At 41.9% G+C, this 21,841-nt stretch overlaps 1 protein-coding gene across 1 annotated transcript in view; it reads left to right on the top strand.

Moving 5' to 3' along the window:
- Pkhd1 (PKHD1 ciliary IPT domain containing fibrocystin/polyductin) overlaps positions 1-21,841 on the top strand; it is a 457,519-nt gene that overhangs the window by 79,568 nt on the left and 356,110 nt on the right. The window contains exons 33-34 of the mRNA XM_032899487.1: positions 8,307-8,517; positions 16,073-16,223. Of these exons, the coding sequence (XP_032755378.1) occupies positions 8,307-8,517; positions 16,073-16,223 (362 nt within the window). The remainder of the gene's footprint in view (positions 1-8,306; positions 8,518-16,072; positions 16,224-21,841) is intronic.

Here is a 21,841-nt window from a genome sequence, read left to right as displayed (position 1 = left end):
TTTGCCTCAATGACTATTGGTGAGAATGGGGTAATGAAGTCTTTCAGTATCAGTGTGTGAGGGCAAGTAGTGTTTGTTTATTTGCTCATTTGTTTTGTTTTTACAAACTTGGGTACCCTTGTGTTTTGGGAATAGATATTAAGAATTGAAATGTTATTTTGGTGGATTTTTTCCCCCAGTGGTGAGCATGTTGTGTGTTCCCCCATCTCTTTCAATTAATTTGGTCTGAAGTTTATTTTGTTAAATATTAAAGGTAAAATGGCTACAGTAGTGTGCTTCTTGAGTTCATTTGCTTGGAATACTATTTTCCAACCGTTTACCCTGATGTAATGTATATCCTTGATGTTGAGATGTCTTTCTTGTATGCTGCAGAAGGATGGATCCTGTTTCACATCTATTCTGTTAATCTGCCTCTTTTTTAATTGGGGAATTAAGACCACTGATATTAAGAGATATCAATACCAGTGACTGTTACTTCCTATCATTTTGTTAGTGATGGCGATGGTGATGGTAGTGGTGGTGGTGGTGGTGATAGTGTATGTATGTGTGCACACCTGCATGTATGCTTCCCTTCTTTTACTTTCGTTGTGTAAAATTATTTATTTTCTATGTTTTTTATGGGTTTAGTAAACCTCCTGGGGTTGGAATTTTTCATCTAGTACCTTTCCTGTTCGACTGGATTTGTAGATAATTTAATTTTGACTTATCATGAATTACCTCATTTTCTACATCTATGGTGATTGAAAGTTTTGCTGGGTATAATAGTGTGGGCTTTTATATGTGGTCTCTTAGAGTCTGTAGCACATCTGTCTAGGCCATTCTGGCTTTTAGAATCTCCATTGAGAAATCAGGTGTAATTCAAATAGTTTTGCCTTTATGCTACATGATATTTTTTGTTGCAGATTTAAATATTCTTTCTTTGTTCTGTATGTTTAGTGTTTTGATCATTATGTGGTGAGAGGACTTTCTTTCCTGGTCCAATCTATTTTGTGTTCTGTATCTTTTTCTACCTTTGAAGTTGGAATCTTCTATTTCTATTCCCACTATTTTTTTCTTTTTTTCTTTATTAACTTGGGTATTTCTTATTTACACTTTGATTGTTATTCCCCTTCTCGGTTTCCCGGCCAACATCCCCCTAACCCCTCTCCCTCCCTTTCTCTATGGGTGTTCCCCTCCCCATCTTCCCCCCATTACCGCCCTCCCCCCAACAATCATGTTCACTGGAGGTTCAGTCTTGGCAGGACCAAGGGCTTCCCCTTCCACTGGTGCTCTTACTAGGCTATTCATTGCTACCTATGGGGTTGGAGCCCAGGGTCAGTCCATGTATAGTCTTTGGGTAGTGGCTTAGTCCCTGGAAGCTCTGGTTGGTTGGCATTGTTATTCATATGGGGTCTCAAGCCCCTTCAAGCTCTTTCAGTCCTTTGTAAGATTCCTTCAACAGGGGTCTGGGTCTCAGTTTAGTGGTTTAATGATGGCATTCACCTATATATTTGCTGTATTCTGGCTGTGTCTCTCAGGACAGATCTATATCCGGTTCCTGTCAGCCTGCACTTCTTTGCTTCATCCATCTTGTCTAATTGGGTGGCTGTATATGTATGGGTCACATGTGGGGCAGGCTCTGAATGGGTGTTCCTTCTGCCTCTGTTCTAAACTTTGCCCCCCTATTCCCTCCCAAGGGTATTCTTGTTCCCCTTTTAAAGAAGGAGTGAAGCATTCTGCATTTTGGTCATCCTTCTTGAGTTTCATGTGTTCTGTGCATCTAGGGTAATTGAGCATTTGGGATAATATCCACTTATCAATGAGTGCATACCATGTGTTTTTCTGTGATTGGGTTACCTCACTCAGGGTGATATTTTCCAGTTCCATCCATTTGCCTATGAATTTCATAAAGTCATTGTTTTTGAAAGCTGAGTAATATTCCATTGTGTAGATGTACCCACATTTCTGTATCCATTCCTCTGTTGAAGGGCATCTGGGTTCTTTCCAGCTTCTGGCTATTATAAATAAGGCTGCTATGAACATAGTGGAGCATGTGTCTTTGTTATATGTTGGGGGCATCTTTTGGGTATATGCGAAGAGGTATAGCTGGGTCCTCAGGTAGTTCAATGTCCAATTTTCTGAGGAACCTCCAGATTAATTTTCAGAATGGTTGTACCAGTCTGAAATCCCACCAACAATGGAGGAGTGTTCCTCTTTCTCCACATCCTTGCCAGCATTTGCTGTCACCTGAGTTATTGATCTTAGCCATTCTGACTGCTGTGAGGTAGAATCTCAGGGTTGTTTTGATTTGCATTTCCCTTATGACTAAAGATGTTGAACATTTCTTTAGGTGTTTCTCAGCCATTTGGCATTCCTCAGCTGTGAATTCTTTGTTTAGCTCTGAACCCCATTTTTAATAGGGTTATTTGTTTCCCTGCAGTCTAACTTCTTGAGTTCTTTGTATATTTTGGATATAAGGCCTCTATCTGTTGTAGGATTGGTAAAGATCTTTTCCCAATCTGTTGGTTGTTTTCTACTAACAACAGTGTCCTTTGCCTTACAGAAGCTCTGCAGTTTTATGAGATCCCATTTGTCGATTCTTGATCTTAGAGCATAAGCCATTGGTGTTTTGTTCAGGAAATTTTCTCCAGTGCCCATGTGTTCGAGATCCTTTCCCACTTTTTCTTCTATTAATTTGAGTGTATCTGGTTTGATGTGGAGGTCCTTGATCCACTTGGACTTAGGCTTTGTACAGGGTGATAAGCATGGATCGATCTGCATTCTTCTACATGATGATCTCCTGTTCAACCAGCACCATTTGCTGAAAATGCCATCTTTTTTCCATGGGATGATTTTGGCTCCTTTGTCAAAAATCAAGTGACCATAGGTGTGTAGGTTCATTTCTGGTTCTTCAATTCTATTCCAGTGGTCTATCTGTCTGTCTCTGTACCAATACCATACAGTTTTTATCTCTATTGCTCTGTAATACTGCTTGAGTTCAGGGATAGTGATTCCCTCGGAAGTCCTTTTATTGTTGAGGACAGTTTTAGCTATCCTGGGTTTTTTGTTATTCCAGATGAATTTGCAAATTGTTCTGTCTAACTCTCTGAACAATTGGATTGGTATTTTTGACGGGGATTAGGTTTGATATCTTCATAGTGTCCCAGATTTTCTGGATGTTTTGTGTTCTATTAGACTTATTGGTTTCTTTTACCAATATATCCATTTCTTCTTGTATCTTTAATACCTGATATTCTCTCTCTCATCTCTTGCATTTTTTGGTGATGCTTGCATCTGTAGGTGAGGAGAGGGTGTCTGTCTGAGTTGGAGCTAGAAGGGAAGACGGCAGCCGTGGGAGGTAGATGGTCTGTGGGGTCTGCAGGAGGCATGGACAGTAGGGAGGGGAGGCTGTAGCAGCTGTTCTGTTCTAGGTATGACCTTGAGGATCAGTTCTAGGTGAACAGAGGTTTTTAAAAACTTTCTCATATATATCACAGGGATTAATAAACTTAAAAAAAATCTTAGTATTATTTTAAAACATTAACTCTTAACCAGAAGTATAAAGGGAAGACAACGAAGTTTTCAGGTTCAGGTAAATTTTGGTTGTAAGTTTGAAAAATCATATGGGGAAAATTAAATTAGCATATTATAAAGGGTTTGGTTAAAAGTTAAAAACAGAGAATTAGCTATTTGCGTTTTAAAAGGAGCAACGCTGGAATTAAAGCCTGTAACTCTTACCGTGGCCACAAGGTGTCACCAAACACTCATCAATCGCACAAACACAGTTCTCTTTCATTAAAAGCAGCCTATTCTTAAGGTCCTGGGAGGGTGTACTCCAGGCTCCTTAAGGAAGATCCAGGAGGAGTTTGGGGGTTCTCTGAACCTTCTGAAACCTAACGAAATGCTGCATGTCCGACTGTGCTTTCATTTCTTCCTGTGAAAATACGCGTGTAATAGACAGCAAACGGTTAAGAGGCTGCACATGAGAAGCTGTTAGAAACCACTAGGAACTCTCCTGCTGCATAGGATTGCGTATGACCGGCAGCACCGGGGAATCTGTGTAGTCCAGAGATGCTGTCAGAGGGAAATCAGCAGCAATCCTCACACCTGTATTCTAGTTGCCATTCGCATCCATCCATCTTTCTATATTGCTGGAACCGCCCTCCTGAATCGTCTCAGTGTCTGTCAATCAGCCTTTGGAAAGTGTGCTCCTCGGTTACAACAGCATAGTGTGTCTGCCAGTGCCCTGGAGCTACTTTTGCGGAATTGCCTGGGAATCTGTTAGAAATGTCGGTTCTCAGGATTCATGTTGGCTGAAACTTTCTACACGAACATTTTGATGTTTCCTCTCTGATTTCCTACACTGTTGCCCAATTTAAAGCTCAAGACCAAGTAGTTCATTAAGCAATTCTAGACAGGTTCGGGAGCATCACAGATGCCTGCCTATAATTTGGTCCCAGATTTGTTATTAACAGTAGTGGTATTTTTCTGGTTTATGATCTTCCTGCCGAATACTATCACTCCCCTTCTTTCTCTCTTTCTCTTTCCCCATCTCTGTGCAAACATGTGTTATGTGTGCATGTGTTTTGTGACACTGCTCCTAGGGAGACATGAACAAACACTTCTTCACCCCAGATCTGGAGTTTGGAACACACCAAAGTAAGGTCACTGCCAAAGTTCAGTTTGGTGAACCAAATCATTTTATTCGGGTTACTCACAGTAGTGTGGGTGAGGGGTCGCTTACAGGAGCCGAGCTCTTCAGGCAGCTCGGCTGGTCTCCTCTGCTTCTTCCATGCAGCGTAGCTGATATGCCTCTTTTAGGCGGCTCAGCTTATTTGGAAGTGTGTCATACACTACTTATGTATGCTCAGGGAAAGAGGGACCTAGTAAATCTGGTCAGTTTCAGGGACTTCCTAAGTTTTTGAATTGTTTACTTCCTGAGTTTATGAACTGCCCTTCAGGATGGCTTATTTTATCTCAGAGAAAATTTCTACACAACGTCAATATGTGCTCATGTATGGAAAGTGTGTGTCTATGCGTGTATGCGCATAAGGGCACACACGCAGTGTGCATGCATGCATTTATGTGCGTGCATTGCTTCTTCATTTTGTTTTGCTTGTTTTTTAAGACTGGGTTTCTCAGTGTAGCCATGTCTGTCTTAGAACTGCTGTGTAGACCAGGCTGGCCTTGAATTTGCAGAGATCTATGTGTCTCTGCCTCCTAAGTGCTGGAATTAAAGGCGTGCAGTACCGCCACCCATACATCGCTTGTTTATATACATGCATGCGGCATGTGTATATATTTGGCACGCATGTCCATGCATGTGCCAAGTATGCATCTGTGTTTCTAAAATGACTGCCCACAGCCTGATCTTCCTGTTTATATGACTTCTTTTCCCTTCCACAGTTCACTGCTCTCCTCTTCTCCTCTGGTCTTTTGTTTGTACTTCTCGGATTTAACAAGGTCACTTTGAATTCTGACCCTTGGTTTGAAATATTTTCAGTTTGTTTTTGCACGATAGAGGGATGGTTCCTATCCCAGATTGGAGATAACTGTCTTAAGATGCGAGCTTTCCTAATTACAGTTTGCTTGTTCCGATGCCATGCACTAATGTGTTTCCCTTTTAGAGAAGAATGAGGAATTAAAGATGGAGAAAAGTTCCTTGGCTGCTTTTGGGGTCAACTATTTTTAAAACCCCCTCCTCAGATTATACCTCTAGCAAAAGAATATTTTTCTATACAATGGGCGCTAAAACATCCAGTTAGATGAAGTTCATAATTGACTTTTGTTTAAAAAAAATGCTCGAGATCTTTGATCTTCAGGAGTTTTTTTTTTTTTTTTTTTTTTTCATTTCCTTGGATTATACCAAATGACTTTTCATGGAAACTTTAACTTTTCCATGAGGCATGAAGAGCTAAGGCGATTAAGGTCACAGAGCTATTTAGTGGTGGAACTTTGAATAAAACCCATGGATTTTGATCCTCAGCCTTGGGTGCTTTTCATAATCCACCCTGTCAATTTGCATCCACTTAATCACCTATAATGAATTCATTATTTTATAGGTGTTGAGCCTGTTTTTATTTGCCTTGGGGCTCAGGAACTAGAAAGTTCTCCTGTTTTTGTCTACCCACAAGAGAGTCCTACTGTCGGCCCTGTTTTTCTCTCTCTTTTTTTTTTCCTGCAATTATTCATTCAAAACATTCTCAGAGAATGTCCTAGGTATCAGGTGATTTGGAGTGGCAGCCAGAATAGCATTCTGGTGTGATTGCATAACTGCAAATCCTGTTGCATGTGCTTGCCTTGTGAGGTCTTCGCTGTCAGTGCTGGGTTGAGGTGGCCGTCATGGGTTCATGCCTGAAGAGACAGATATACCCATGAGGACGGGCTAGCTGCAGATGGAGCGGACTAGAGCTCCTTTTCTTCTCTTGCTCACTTTAGGATTTTCAGGAAGTTCCTGTTAAAATGCCTCACCAGACACCTGTTCTTCTTCTAACTAAAAGTTACTAACATTTAGCATTATTCTCGCCCTTTTGTTGGAGCTAGAGTTTGACTGTCTAACTCTGGTTGGCTTGCAACCAACTCACGAAGTAGACCAGGTTGGCCCCATACTCACAGGTCTAGCTGATGTCTGTCTCTCCTGGATCCTGGGACCATGCTTGACTTATTGTTGCTTTTACGTCTCTTCCTCGGCCCAGAGAGAAATGGGGCAAAATATTTGCTTTATGCTGTATGAAATATTCCTGGCCATTATAATGCACTGGGAAATTCTGTAAACCAAGGAGTTCCATAAAGCCTGAGAAACCTAGCCAGCCACTTGGAGGAGGGAATAGCAACTTTCAGAGGACCCCGGTCGAACAGATAAATAAGAGCAAGATAAATATTCCATGTAGAAAAATAGCCACAAGGCAAGAGCGGAAACTTCACAGAGTCATGAATTATAATTAAACACAAATTTTCTCAATTTAATATGTAGCGATGAAAATGAAAATTCAATCTAAGAAGTCAAGATTTTCTTTTATTTTTAAAGTTGGTTAAATCCGCACTGTGTTTACACAGTCCACACTGTGTGACACTGTTCTTCACCACAAGGCAAAGTCAAGGTCTGATAAGTGCCAAAAACCCGGTGGAGTTGTTGAGTAAGAACGCAATGCCGACAGTAGGAATATAAACATTTCTACGGGGAACAAGATCGTAGTTTCTCTTAAAGTTGGCCTTGCGTCTGCAAGCCTTTTTCTTCATAGACATTCATCCTAGAGAAACTCAGTTCATACATGTAGCAGCAAATATTTGGACATATCCAAAAGTCCTCTGGTGAAGGCAAAGACTCATTACCGCCATGGCAGGCAGTGCACAGAGGGGGCACAGCACAGGCTCTGCATGTAGCAACATCATCCCCAACATTAGGAGTTGTATATGACGCAGAACAGGGTCACAGATATTTAGTCATGTGTCATGTTTATTAATGTTCAAAAATAAAAGATGACAGCCTCTCATTTAGAAATATTAATCTGTCTAATAAATTTAAGGATAGTTTTATTTTATAGTTACATGAGTCTTCCCTGCATATCTGTCCGTGCACTCGGCATGGGCCTGGTAAAGGCCAGGAGAGGATGTCTGTGGCTTGAGGCAGTCTCAAGCCCCCATGCTGGCTTTGGGAATCAAACCCAGGTCCTTTTGGAGAACAGCTAGTGCCCTCTCCAGCCCCTCTCATGTTTTCTTTTTTTAAATGCCAAATGGTTGTGTCTGAGAATTAGGAAGGAAATGAGTCTAAAGCATCAAATAAATTCAGAAATATTATAACTGTTTCAGCCTCTTGCTGTCTGAATGGTCACGTGCATTTTATTTATGAGGATTATTTATGTCTATAAAACCATTTCTTACATTTGTCTTTCTCTCTCTCTCTCTATCTATATATATATATATATGTATATATATACATATATATATACTTTAATACTTTTATACTTATATATAAAGCATATATATATATACTTTAATACTTTTATATTTATAATACTTATAGTAAATATATAATGCTTTAATAATTATGTGTATATATTTAGATGGGTGTGTGTGCTAGTGAATATGTTTCCATGTATGTGAGGAGGGCAGGAGATAATTTCAAGTGTCATTCATGAAGAATGCCCTCTACTTTATTTAGAATCAATGTTCCACATTGGCTGATAATGCCTTTTTTTTTTTTTTTTTTTCTGGAAAAACAAACCGATAATTTCATTTCCTTGCTCAAAGAACACGCCATTCTGGAAATGACACAAGACTGTGAGTTCTTTCCACAGGTTTACCTAAACTCGTGGTGACTTTTCCAGCGTCCTTGGCTTTCCTCTGTGACCTGAGGCATGCAGAAGACAGCTGTGGAGTTAGCAGGCCCACCTACTTGCAATGTGACTTGACTGTCTCCGTGGGGACGGAGAGACTGCCCGGATCCTGGCCTTACGTCTACCTTTGTGAAGAGAGTTCCCAGGGCCTCTTCGTACCAGATCACCAGATCTTCCTGTCCTTCTCAGGCCTCTTCCTCAGGTAGCTCCACCTTTCCTGTCCTCTTTGACTTTGCCACCAGCTCATGGCTACTGGGCTCCACAGAGCTGTCAGAATGCTCAGGTAGGGTGGATATGGCCTACGGGCCTCCAACTCTTTCAGAGGGGCTGTTCCATCATGGATTCCAGCCAGCCTACATATCAAAGCATCGCTGTCTTTTTCAAGTGTTCAAGAGAACATCTGAAAAATATGCCCAGTAAACAGCTCACTTTGTTCTTGCTTAGATTTTAATATTTATCTTCCGATCCAAAGCAACATCTGGTGAATGCCAATGGGGAGAAAGATTAGACATTATGAAAAACAGAAGCCTCCCCCCACCCCACTTCCCTTTTTTCTTTTCTTTCCAAACAGATTCACAAGTATGAAAAAAAAAATCACAGAGAAATCCGGCAGATTGCACAATGTTTATTCAAAAGAAGGGGGGTTGTGCCCTAGAATTACTGTAGATCTGGGGTTTAGATGCCATAAACTCATAGGGACTCTTTGAGTTTTTTAAAAAGAAAAAAATATCTAACAAGTAATATGGTGACCGTCCAGATCTAACTTCTTTTGTAAGACAGTTTCTAAAAGGTGTGCATGGTGGTTACTTCACAGGCCCTTAATTCCTGCCAGGAGTTCAGTTCCTACGTGAGCTGATATGTCAGCCCTGACCACTGCCCTGTCTTTATTGCTCATCTGGATAAAACAGCCACAACTCACGTTTTAATGAAGACCGATTTCCTTAATTAAGATAAACGAGACCAGTCGTCTGTGGTAGGGGAAATAACTAGTTTTGTCCATGACTGTCTGACTTGGTGATGGCCTGAGCGAGCTGGCTTGGTAGGAAGTTGTCATCAGAGATCTGTGGTCAGCCAGAGGAAAAGCAGCACTTCCTTGGCGGCTGCCACCCTGTAGGGTATGATGTGCCTTGGAAAGGTGTCATCCTAAGGGAAATAAGGTCCAAGAGGAAGGTACTGGGGTGAGGAAGCAGGGTCGCAGAACTCACCACCATGTCAACAGATCCGGTTCCATTAATTTGGGGGAGTTTATTTGCACACCCTAAGTGAGTTCTTACAGGTTCTTCCTTTTCACTGTCAAAGGTGGCTAGAGCAGCTCTGTCTTAGACCCCATGACAAGGTGGCCCCTTACCCATCAGTATGTTTTCAGCAAACCGAGTATCTTGACATTCTGGCGATGGCGATGTGAGTGAGTATTGAGCTAGCATTCAGAGCCCCTTGACTGAAACACAGTTTGTACTTCGTGTTGAGGATGGGGGTGTGAGGGAACCCAGGGCTCTCAGTGGCTAGCGGGAGATAGGTGCAATCTTTGGAATATAGGTTGGTACGTTGTTATTCAAAGCCATTGAATTCTACCTACTCTACGTCCCAGAAAATTTCACTTCTAGGGCTTCGTTTTGAAAAATGGAGATAGCAGTGTGTGATATGTACAAACTGATATTCTATGAAGTTAATATTTGAAATAAATTTAATCACACATCCAAGTGGCACGGCACTAAAAGACTTAAAAATCGTGTCGGAGAGTGGTTAATAGGAAACGCTTAAAAAGCGCTTCAAAATTGCAGACCCAGAAGCAGGACTGTAGTCGACTCCTTGTGTTGTGTGCCCTGTGTTTGTGCTCAGATGACTGGAAAAGCAGAGCTGGAAGATGCCTTCCAAAAGGTCCACAGAGTCTCCCTCTAGGTGGCTAGGCGGTTGACCGTATTTCTCTTCTCTATTTAGTCTTTATGTATTTCTCTGTGGAACATTTGCTAACTTCACGACTAGGAGACGCAATCCATTCTGCAAAGGGCATAGAGGAAATTCTGCAGCAGGTTGTCTGCGTCTTGGAAGGTTCTGTTCGTGACTCTAGAGTACTGTTTTCCAGGGTCTTTTTACAGAACCCACTTCCATTAGATGCTGTCTCTCCTTGAGAGAACTAATATTGGGCTTTATGTCACTTAGCAAAGGCTGACAGATATTATCTGTGGCAAAACTGTGCCCTGTGCATCCTTCCATCTACCCATCCCCTCCTCTCCCCAACCACCACCTACCATTCATTGTTTATCGAGTATGACTATGGTGTAGGTGTTGTTCCAAGTCTAGTGGGTGGCAACCTTAAGATGGAGAACAACAATGACTTCACGAAATTCTTAGAACTAGAAAATATCATCCTGAGTGAGGTAACCCAATTGCAAAAACAAACAAACAAACAAACAAACAAACAAAAAACCAACCAACCGACCAATAACAACAACAACAACAGCAACAACAACAACAAAAACCACACATACACACATGGTGTGCACTCACTGATAAGTGGATATTAGCCCCAAAGCTCAGAATACTCAAGATACAATTCACAGACCTCATGAAACTCAAGAAGAAGGAAGACCAAAGTGTGGGTGCTTCAGACCTTCTTAGAAGGGGGAACAAAAATATTCACAGGAGGAAATATGGAGACAAAGTGTGGAGCAGAGACTGAAAGGTCATTCAGAGACTGCCCCACATGGGGATGCATCCCACATACAGCTACCAAACCCAGACAATATTGTGGATGCCAAGAAGTCCTTGCTAACAGGAGCCTGATATAGCTGTCTCCTGAGAGGCTCTGCCAGAGCCTTAGAAATACAAAGTTGGATGCTCACAGCCAACCATTGTACTGAGAACAGGGCCCCAATGGAGGAGTTAGAGAAAGAAGTGGAGTAGCTTGAAGGGGTTTGCAACCCCATAGGAAGAACAACAATATCAACCAATCAGACTCCCCAGAGCTCCCAGGGACTAAACCACCATCCCAAGAGAACACAGGATGGACCTATGGCTCCATCTGTATATGTAGCAGAGGATGGCCTTATAGGGCATCAGTGGGAGGAGAGGCTCTTGGTCCTGTCAAGGCTCAATGCTCCAGTGAAGGGGAATACCAGGGTGGGGAGGTGGGAGGGAGTGGGTGAGTGGGTGGGTGAGGGAGCACCCTTATAGAAGTGGGGATGGGATGGGGTTGGGATAGCAGGTTTCCAGAAAGGAAACTGGGAAATTGGATAAAATTTAAAATATAAATAAAAAAATGCAATTAGCAAAAAACGAAACTGAAAAACAAAAAAAGAGGGAGAACATCAGATTTAGCCGTAAGTCATGGGTGATGAATGCTATACACCTACAGATTTTCAAACTCTTTGGACATCATGATTAGATGAGCATTTCTAAACAGAGAAGGTGTCACTATGTAAATCTAGGTACTGAAGGCAGCAAGAAGGAAGTTACCACAGATTTTTATGACCTTCTCAAAGGCCAGCTAAGCGAATAGTGACCCCAGGAAGGAAAGAAAAGCTCTCTAGGAGGTACGGGACATTCTTGAGGAACTCTGGATCTTTTATTAAGTGAAGATTAAGTGCCTTTAAAAGGCTACAGTGAATTCACGGCAGATTTGGGAGTGGAACCTGAGGCCCATTAATTTCATATAACGTTGTCTGTCAGAATCTCTGATGAAAGCTTTGGTGGAGATACGTGTGGGAAGGAAAGCCAGAGCTATGCAAAGCAAGTTCCGCTGGAGTGGGCAAAGAGAAGTCCTGAGGAGCTTTCATGACTTATGCTAAGGAGCACAGAGCTTTACTCCCTGCTTTCCTCAGGATCTGATGATGTCAGCTGAATGAGCAATAGATTGAGAATCTAGGATCTTAGGTTCTAGAACTATTACTCTCGCTGTTTGAATGGAATATTTTCACCACCTTCTCTTAAATATTCATGCATTTGCTTCTATATCTGTAATCATTTCACTATCTGGGTGTTTTCGATATCTCAGTTTATTCAGCTATTTCAATTTCTTTTCAAGTCTGTTCCACTCTATCTTCTCATTCATAAAATTTTATAAAAGAAAAGAGAGTAACAGCGTTTTCCAAACTTTGAAAATTTCTAAGTGTAAATCTAGTTTTTTTTCTTTGATACAGGGGCTCACTTGATAGTACTGGGTAGCCTTCTCATCTGGCCAGTTTTAGTAATGGCTTTTAAATGGCAAACATTTCTATGCAGGGAATCAGAGACAGGTTAAAAAAAAAGTATGAACCACCAGGAAGGGGTTAACCTTCCAGAACAGAAGAACCTAAAATAGAGAAGACAATTCATTGAAAACAGGCAAACCCAAAGGAGGCAGGGTGCCTTGTATCACTTACTCACATTTTTGCTGTAGAGGCCAATGACAGAGAGGGATGGTGGGCAAATATTTTCCCAGTTAACTATGGGAAAAGTGGAGAATGATGGGAGTTTAGACAACTCAGCCTGACATTATCCCTGACAAAATTGTGGGAGGAATACTTAATCAGATGGTTTGTGAACCTTCAGAATTAAGAGTAGCTGTCTGGGAGCCAACTAACACGGAATGTAGTTGTGCAGTAGACCAACCTCATTTCTTTCAGATAGGCTTATAAGTGATTTACGACGTAAACCCATAGGGAGCCCCTCACAGACTAGCCTAAGAAGCTGCAGAAAAGCAAATCCAAGAAAAGAAGGAGAAAACGACTTTTGGTTGCTAAGCCCCACAGTGGATTGCCCTGCCTCAAGTTGCTCTAACGTCAGGTATCTGGGGAATCCATCTGGATTTTGCATTTGTTTTTATTTTCATACTTTCAAATATCACATAGCATTTTATTTTATTTTGCTTTTTATAATTTAACATTTATCTTTCAGAAATTTCATAAATATGTACAGTGTGTTATGGTCAAACGTACCCCAACTAACTCCCTCCAGCTCCTCCTGAAACACTCTTAATGCATCTCTGTCCCAAACTCATGTACTGCTTTTCTTTTATTTTAAACAAATCACCGAAGTCCAGTTGGTGAGGCCCACACATGCAGAGGTGTGGGACCATCCATAGAAATGTTGGCAATTCACCCTCAGCCATGCTTTCTGCAGTGAGCCACTGCCAATAGCTGCTCAACTAGGGGTGGGACCCTAGGGAGCCCTTCCCCTAACCCTGCTGGAATTTGCACTGGCTTTATCTTGTGTGCATAAACACTTTTCCCACAAGTTCTAATTTGCAGTGTCTGTGTCAAGTCCAGAAGAAAGCATTCCACAGCTCCCTTCCTTATCCTCTGGTTCTTAAATAAACTCTTTCTACCCACAACCCTTCTCCCGAGACTTTCCCTGAACTTTCCATGGAGTGTTGTTCATCTAAATGACCCACCTATAGCTGAGTACCTCGACCCATTCATTCCCAGTGCTGCGACCACTTATGAGTCTCTGAATTAACCACTCACTACCCTATGCAAGAGGAAGCTTCTTACACCTATGTTGAGAATAGCCCAAACCAGTCTACAAATAAATATTTAGAAGGTCGTTTGACAACTGGATCATTTTTGAAATAACAGTATGTTTTCCACTAAGACCTATGGCTTCCCAAGACATAGACTTCTGACCAGGTTTACTTTTCGTTACTTTAGAACTGATGCTACTCAACTTCTCTACTCTGAATCTTTCAGTGGGATTGGCATTTTAGGAGCAAATGCAATATATTTATACCATGGCTCCATTTTTGCCTTCAGGATTACGGTTTAACTAGTTAGATGAAGGCGCCTGATTTGAAATGCATTTGAACTATGGGCTCAAACAAGTGAGGTGAAGTATTTAGAGTTGAACATGGATTCTGACTTCTCTACGATAACACAACTAGCATCACTGCTACCCAAACTGGAGCAAGCGTTGCATTTATTGGGTACTTACTGTATACTAGGTTCTGTTCTAGTCATTTTATATACGTTATTATATTCAATTCTCTACCACCTCCACAAAGACGCGTGCTAGAGTATTAGTAACTTTTATAAAAGGATAGGGACGACAAAGTTTGGCGAGCGCTGCATCATATCGATGGTAAGGATGTTTACTGGCATTCCATTAATAACTACTGGCTTCCACACCTGACCTTTGTATGCAAATGCTGCCCCCAAACCTCTACTGAATATAGACAGTAGAGTGAAATCTCCACACTTTGGAGTGCCCAGCCTTTGAGATGTTTGCCATCTTCAAGGAATCACCAGGCAAGCAAAAGAACATAGTGCTATGTACCACGGGGCAGCAAGGTTCTAATTAAAGGAGAACAGAGCCTCAATGGTCAGCTTCAGCTCTGGGTCAGCTCTGGGTAGTGTGAAGTTACAATACCGCTGATACCCCTTAGGTCTAGAACGGGGTGGCTAGGAAGTCATGTCTTTGCTGGATACAGCTGAGGACATTTTTAACAAGAGGAAACGAAGATTAAGTGCTGAGGTGGGATAGTAAATATAGTCATTATTTCTAGCAAATTGTCTGAGAAACCATTTTGACATTGATTTCAAGAAAGATGCTACAGCTTGACATGATTTATAGCCTCGGTGTTGGTGACCTTTGTCCTTCCTGCTGCTCCTTCCGAGTTTCCTGTGGGATCTGCCACCTTCTTAGCTGATGCTCAAACCTGCAGCTCTCAGGGCCCAGCCTGGGAAGCACACCACCCAAGTTCTGAATAAATTTGTGTTTGGCTTTATGCAAATCTCCCCGATCTCTTTGGGTTACCTACTTCATACTTCCACCTAATTTACAGGCTGAAATGAGACCTTGCATATAAAATGGTGAGAACCTGCGAAGCAGCAGGCATCATTATTACTAATAATCTTTGAGTTAGATGCAACAGTGCCTTAAGCCAGGATTATTCCTGAATGAATATCACACCTGTTGGGGACACTACTCTTTAATATCCAGACTTTCACCTCCTCTGACTGCATATTTTTAGAGTCTCTGTTAACGGTGCACTGCTGTTTTTCATTTGAAACCCACTCTGCCTTCTCTCCTAAAAGCAAAAGGACTTTTAAAAGTGGATGTCTGGGATATAACTGGTACATATATCGAATCTCCTTAGTCTGGGCTGCTAAGTAAGTTTAATTAATTTACTAACTTAATGTTCTATTGCTAGCAACAGAGCCTCATTGCCATCAGCTGGGGAGAGGGGATTGAAAGCCTAAATGAGCTCATTTTTTCACAGTTGGAATTAGGGACCAGTTAACCACTTGTGAGGGTTTTCCAATTTCTCTATCTGCCCCCGGGGGTGGGGATTCCGGCAATTCAGTTCCCCCCAACACTAAGTGGTGAACAGGATCAGGAAGAGGTACAGGGATAAGGGGAAAAAACAAAACCCACCCAACTCCAAACAAAATAATGTAAGCTCAGGTTTTCCTTCCAGTTTTAGAACTCAAAGTGCTGTCTGGGAGCTGCTTCTTGGGTGGGGTTTGTGGAGCATCTGCTCCTGTGCCTAATTTGGAAAAACAGAAAAGGCCCGAGCAAAGGATATTTAATTCTGCATTTTCGTCGTCGTCGTTGTTGTTGCTGTCGTCGTCGTCGTCGGTCGCTGGGTGAAACAGATAAAGGGGAAAAAAAACAAATAAACAATAAAAGAATGGAAACAAAATTACAGAAATTTGCAAAATTTGACAAATGGTGGCCTGTAGTTGCCACAAGCTAATGGCTTGCAATGATTAATAAGAGTAAAAATAATTGCATTTCATTAAGATTGATGACACTCCATTTAACCTCCCCTCTTGTTTCAGCCCTAAAGTGGAAAGAGATGAAGTTCTCATCTATAATAGCTCCTGTAACATTACCATGGAAACTGAGGCAGAGATGGAGTGCGAGACGCCTAATCAGCCAATTACCGCCAAGATTACTGAAATACAGAAAAGCCGGGGCCAGAACACTCAGGTATAATCAAATCTTTTTTACAGACTGATTCAAACAGCTCAAATTAAATTTGTAATATTGTGTACATTAAAAAAAAACAATTTAGTCCAAATGGCAGCAATATATAATATTAAATGCTCTCAATCTTTGAGGGGGCAAAGCCAGTGCTGAGCATCTGAATTCATTGCTAACTACGGTTAATCATATATTTTCTCAAAAATAAATGAGTACTGCCTGGCTTTTGTGAGGGTGAATTCTGAGCTGATAATCTCTGAGGCATTTTTTTTTGTCCGGATTTCTGCATGCATGTTGGAAAGGAGGCTCCCAGTACTTTATTTCTTGATCAAATAAAATAGCCCCCATTTTAACCAAGCCCTCCTGAAAGGCTTCCGGACTACTCAGCCATGTTCATCTTGCAGGATAACAATGCGGCTGGTCTATCCGGTTCAGTTCTGTTCCGTGGGGCGTGGAGTTGGGGGTGGGGGGAGAGTGTGAGCGTCAACCTTAGAGGAGATTCCTGGGAAGTTAGAAATAACCGGGGCCAGAGGCCGTTCGGTCCAGCCTCGATTTCTCAATGCATCCCATTTAAACCACTCTCTCCAAGTGACTCATCTAATAATACTGTGTTCTTTAAGTCCCCGGTGAGAAATTCCGCGGCCTCCCAAGGGAGTCTGTGAGAACTGAAATCAGAGGCTAAGAGTTCTTTGGAAATCTATCAGATTATCTCTTACAACTCCCTAGGCTTCTCACTGTACACAGACTAAAAAAAAAATATTTATTGAGCACCTACTCCCTTAGGTGACTTTCTTTTTCATGAAAGCAATCCTTAGGTCATCTTGTCTTTGTGTCTTTTATTTGGTGCAAACATTTATTAAGTGCCTGTTATATGCCACACAGCATTCCTGGGCCTTTCGTGCATGCTGTTCGATTCAGTCCACCCTAATCCAAATCCACACGCCTTTGGTTTGTAATAAATATTTTTTTTTGTGTGTGTGTTGTAAGTTTTAGATTTCTGCTGGGAATGTGTGCAGTTTTGAAAAGTCTGTCTTTCTGTCCTCCCAGAACTGTTCCCTGTCTGTCCCCAGGCCCAGGGGTCTTTGAGTTCCCTCTAGATGCCTTCTTGGTGTCTTCACTTTCGCTTTACAGCCTGTCCCCCCCCCAAAACCCCTCCCTTTCAGTCCACAGCTCACCCTGGCTTCTCATTTCCGGACCCACTGTCCTGTAATAGTAGGTCACACCTCACTCTGCTTTTTACGCAGTGGTCAGCAGGAACTTTGTGGGGCACTGAGCCATCTTAAGTCTCTCTCAGTCTCTCCTTTTCAGTTATTTTTTTCCGAAGTCTCCTATGTGAACACATGAATGTAAACTGTTTTCATGCCATTTGCCCCTCTTCTCCTGATGAAAGCTTTTCTCTCTCCAACAAAGATCCCCTTTCTCTTTCACACCCTTTCTTTTGCATGTGACCATTGAGTTTAATTTGAGTTTTGTGCATGACCATGGGTAGGATGTCCTTTACTGGAACAGGAACAATTAGTCAGTTCCTAGTGACAGGCTCCGCTCCAAACCATTAACTATCAGTAGTCCTTTATGGGGGAAAAGGGCCCCCTGAGATGTCCCCCACCCACCATGAAATGTTGAGGCTCAATCTTATGCAGGTAGCCATCGCTTCAAGGACTTCATGAGCACCAGAGCCATGTCGTGTCCATGAGATGCCATTTTGTGATGCCACCCTGTCCTCTGCCTCTTAAATTCCACCCTGTCTCTGCAAATGTCCCTGAGCCTTGATGCGGATGAAGGTCTTTAGTGCCGAACAAACACCTCATCAACCCTTATTGTCAGCATCAGTTATAAGTCTTTGTTTTAAGCACTGTAGCACTGTTCTTCTGAATGAGTAACAGCCTAGTGTTCTTGGAATACTAGCATAAGCAAATCTGGGCAGAGGATCCTGGAGGAAGGTTATCACATTGGTTAAGGGTGTGATCTTTGGAGCTCTAGTACCATATTTGAATACACTATTGACCGCAAGGCAATTATTTGACCCACCTGTGCCTCTGTTTTCCCCTCTGTGCAGTGGGTGCCTCTGTTTTCTCATCTGTGCAATGGGCGTAATGATAATAATAGTAGCTACCTGGATAGGCTCTTTTGAGATTCACCATATCTAAGACACTGAAAACTACATCACACACACAGCAAATGCCCAGGGTTTAGCCAGTGAACATGCAAGGAAATGGTATCAATTGTTTATCATGGTGTTCGCTGCTTTGACTGGATAATTTTGCTTCTTAGATTTCATTAAAAATTTTTTTAAGAAACAGTTCAGAGTCTAAATTTGAGATTTGAAGGATCTTTACATGCTCCCCTCATTTTAAAATCCTTAAACAATGCATAGTATTGAGTTCTAAACGTGTTTAAGATTCTCTGCCGTGTTCTTTCTTTTATTAATTAAGGATTTTATTAGTTTACATTTCAAATGATAGTCCCCTTCCCAGTTTTGCCTCCACAACCCGCCCAACAAATCCCCCCTCCCCTTTGCCTCTATGAAGGTGCTCCTCCACTCACTCACGCACTCCCACCTCACCACTCTAGCATCCCCCTACACTGGGGCATCTAAGACAATATGGAATGGTGTCTTTACTGTTAAGGGGTAGCTGGATAGTGAAGTAAGAGAGAAGGAAAGGTTTATAACCTAGAGTCAATTCAATGGATCTTTGGGTGTCACCCAGACTAGCATTTCAGTGTAACTGAGGTTCATGAGGGCAGATGACTTGGTAAGGATCAGATAGCACTGTATTTGGCATTGCAGTCACACAGCCATAAGTCACTGGGAAGAAAGGATGGTGTTTGCTCTTTAGGAACTGGGCTGGAGGAGAATGAGGGCATGTCTCAAAAAATCTACTGGGCTAAAACAATGTCTAGGAGACTCCATTCCTTAAAGATAAAGATGATATGCACCACAGTTGTGACTGCACCATGTGGTAGTGGTGACGATGATGTCACAGCCTTAAGCAGTCGATTAGCAGTGCCCTCTCAAGAAGCTAGGAGCATATGGGCACAGTGGAAGAGAGTTAGGACATCAGAATTTGAGATCTGTGTTAGCCTTAGCAGGTCAAACAAGGGTCTGGGGCACAATTTTAACATATTGACTCTATTATTGATTGTATCTACATATAGAGAGCTGGGGGATATCTGGGTGGCTTACGTGGGCACAGAGTTGTCCAGGGCCGAGTAAAATATAGTTCTAGGCAATGGGAAAATTGTCAATTCTTGATTCTGTTTGCTGGTCTCAGAGTGGTTTGTTTTGTTTTAGGAAGTGGATATCATGAAGTCCATAATTAACTAAGTGGATATCGAGTTGATTTATAACCCAGGCCAGTATGATCTGAGGGTAATAAGTCCCCAGTGATTTCCCTATCCTCATCTGAATGTGTGCTGTCTGTACTTCAGCCTTGGGAATCTTTGTTAGCATGCAAACTAACTTTGTCTCAGTTCAGATCGGAAGGAGCACAGCACTGACAGGCACTTAACTGAGTTAAGTAGAATAGATGGTTGGCAGTGGAAGGCGCCAAAGTCAGATGAATTTGTGAATGTCGGTTCTGTCTCTGTCTCTGTCTCTGTCTCTCTCTCTCTCTCTCTCTCTCTCTGTGTGTGTGTGTGTGTGTGTAGGTAGGTAGGTAGGTATGAACATATCACATATTTATATGTTTGCGAGCATTCAATACATGACTCATAATGTAAATTTCACGAAGACCTGTGGAATTAGCAGAACTTGTTTTTGGAACATTTTAATTTTGTAGTTTCTCAAGGGACTGACACCTCTTCTCATGCCCTCATCCTCACAGAAAAGAGTTGTCTGTGTCACTCAGTGTGTTTAATTCTGTGGTTGTCAAGATGAGGTCTTAAGAGGAGAACATAAACCAGAGAGGAATTGCATGTCTGGGGACAGCAGATGGATTTGGTTCATTGTATATAGCAGGGTTGATGTTCAACTTGAGCATGCCTGAGGCAAATGTGGAACTCTATGACAACTGTGGAGAAGGGAAGGCTGAGGAAAGCATCTTTTTCTTCATTTCTGCCTCTGGGAAATTCCACCAAGTTCACCCCCACTTGTTTACTTGTTTGTCCCAGTGGTTTTAGGGGTGGCTGCTTGAAACGGCTTTTCTGAGGGAAGTTGTTTTCATATTGGATCTAGAAATTTGTATCTGTTAAAATATTACTTGGTGTGAGAATAAAATAAAGATATGTAATTCGGTATAACAGTGAGAGAAAACTATAGGAAATTCAGAAAGTTTACACCACCTTGTGCGTACTCTGAATGATGATTTGAGAAATTGTAAAATGTGACATGGGATTCAGAAAACAACAGTGGACAGAAAACCAAAAACATAGCAGGAGCAATGTGAAAGTTGCTTGTGGTATGCTTCTGAACTTAATATAGTTTTATGCTGCATATATGTGTGTGCTTGTACATATGCATGTGTGCATGTACATGTGAAAGTCAGAGTTCAAATTTAGGTTTTTTTTCCATCAGGCACTGTCTACCTTGCTTTTTCAAACATGGTCTCTTTCTTGGCCTGAAGCTCACTAAGAAGACTCTGCTGTCTGGCCAGAAAGCCCAGAGGATCACTCAAGGTTGCATTTCAAACCCTTGCTACCTTTTGGTTTTGTTTTGTTTTTGAGGCAGGGTTTGTCTGTGTAGCTTTGGCCATTCTGGAACTTACTCTTTAGACAAGGCTGGCTTCTAGCCCAGTGAGCTGCCTGCCTCTGCCTCTTGAGTGGAGTAAAAGTGTGTGCTACCATTGCCTGGCATCCCAACTTTGTTTATAAACGTGGATTTTGGTGATCAAACCTAGTCCTCCTGTATGTCAAGAACTTTATTCACTAAACTATTTCTTCAGTACCTTGTCATAGTTTCCAAGAATGCACTTTTAACCTAAAGAATCAGTGATATCTTTCAAAAAGATATAATGACAAAACAAAAGAAGAAGAAGAAGAAGAAGAAGAAGAAGAAGAAGAAGAAGAAGAAGAAGAAGAAGAAGAAGAAGAAAAGGAGTTCTTTCTTTGAAGAAAGGAAGAAATATAGAGACAAACCTCATTGCATGAACATGGAAAGCAAGTGGGAGAGCGTCTTATGATGTAACAAAGTAGAGGAAATATTTGCAATGGAGGATTGAGATGAAGAGGAAAAAGACTGATCACCCATTAGAACCCTAAAACATGAAGCTCTTTCCTTTCGCTGCTGCGTCCTCAGCCATGAGTATGCTCAGGCCACAGAAGAGGTTTGCCTCTAGTGTCCTCCTCTGTGGTAAAAGAAGGCCTGGTTGGATCCCAACGAGACCAACCTGTCAGCAGATCAGAAATCTGATAAAAATGGGCTGATCATGCCAACTCCTCGGAAAACATCTTCAGCAGATGGGCAGGAACTGTGAGCTGTCCTCACAAAAGCTGTGGGCTGATCATCCGGGAAGCCTAGTAAAAAGGGTGACTGTTCGTTATTCCTGGTGACACGCCCCAGGCGAGGATAGAAAACATCTTGGCCCGCAGAAGGGATCCAGGTGTGCAAGCTATGGGCATAGGACAGAAGAGGAAGGGTACTGCCAATGCTCAGATGCCCGAGAAGGTGACCTGGAAGAGAAGGATGA

The sequence above is a fragment of the Rattus rattus genome, chromosome 4 (assembly GCF_011064425.1).
Source record: "Rattus rattus isolate New Zealand chromosome 4, Rrattus_CSIRO_v1, whole genome shotgun sequence".
In the NCBI taxonomy this organism is placed as follows: Eukaryota; Metazoa; Chordata; class Mammalia; order Rodentia; family Muridae; genus Rattus; species Rattus rattus.
Note: the sequence above shows the minus strand (reverse complement) of the source record. Positions and strands in the feature narration are given on the sequence as shown.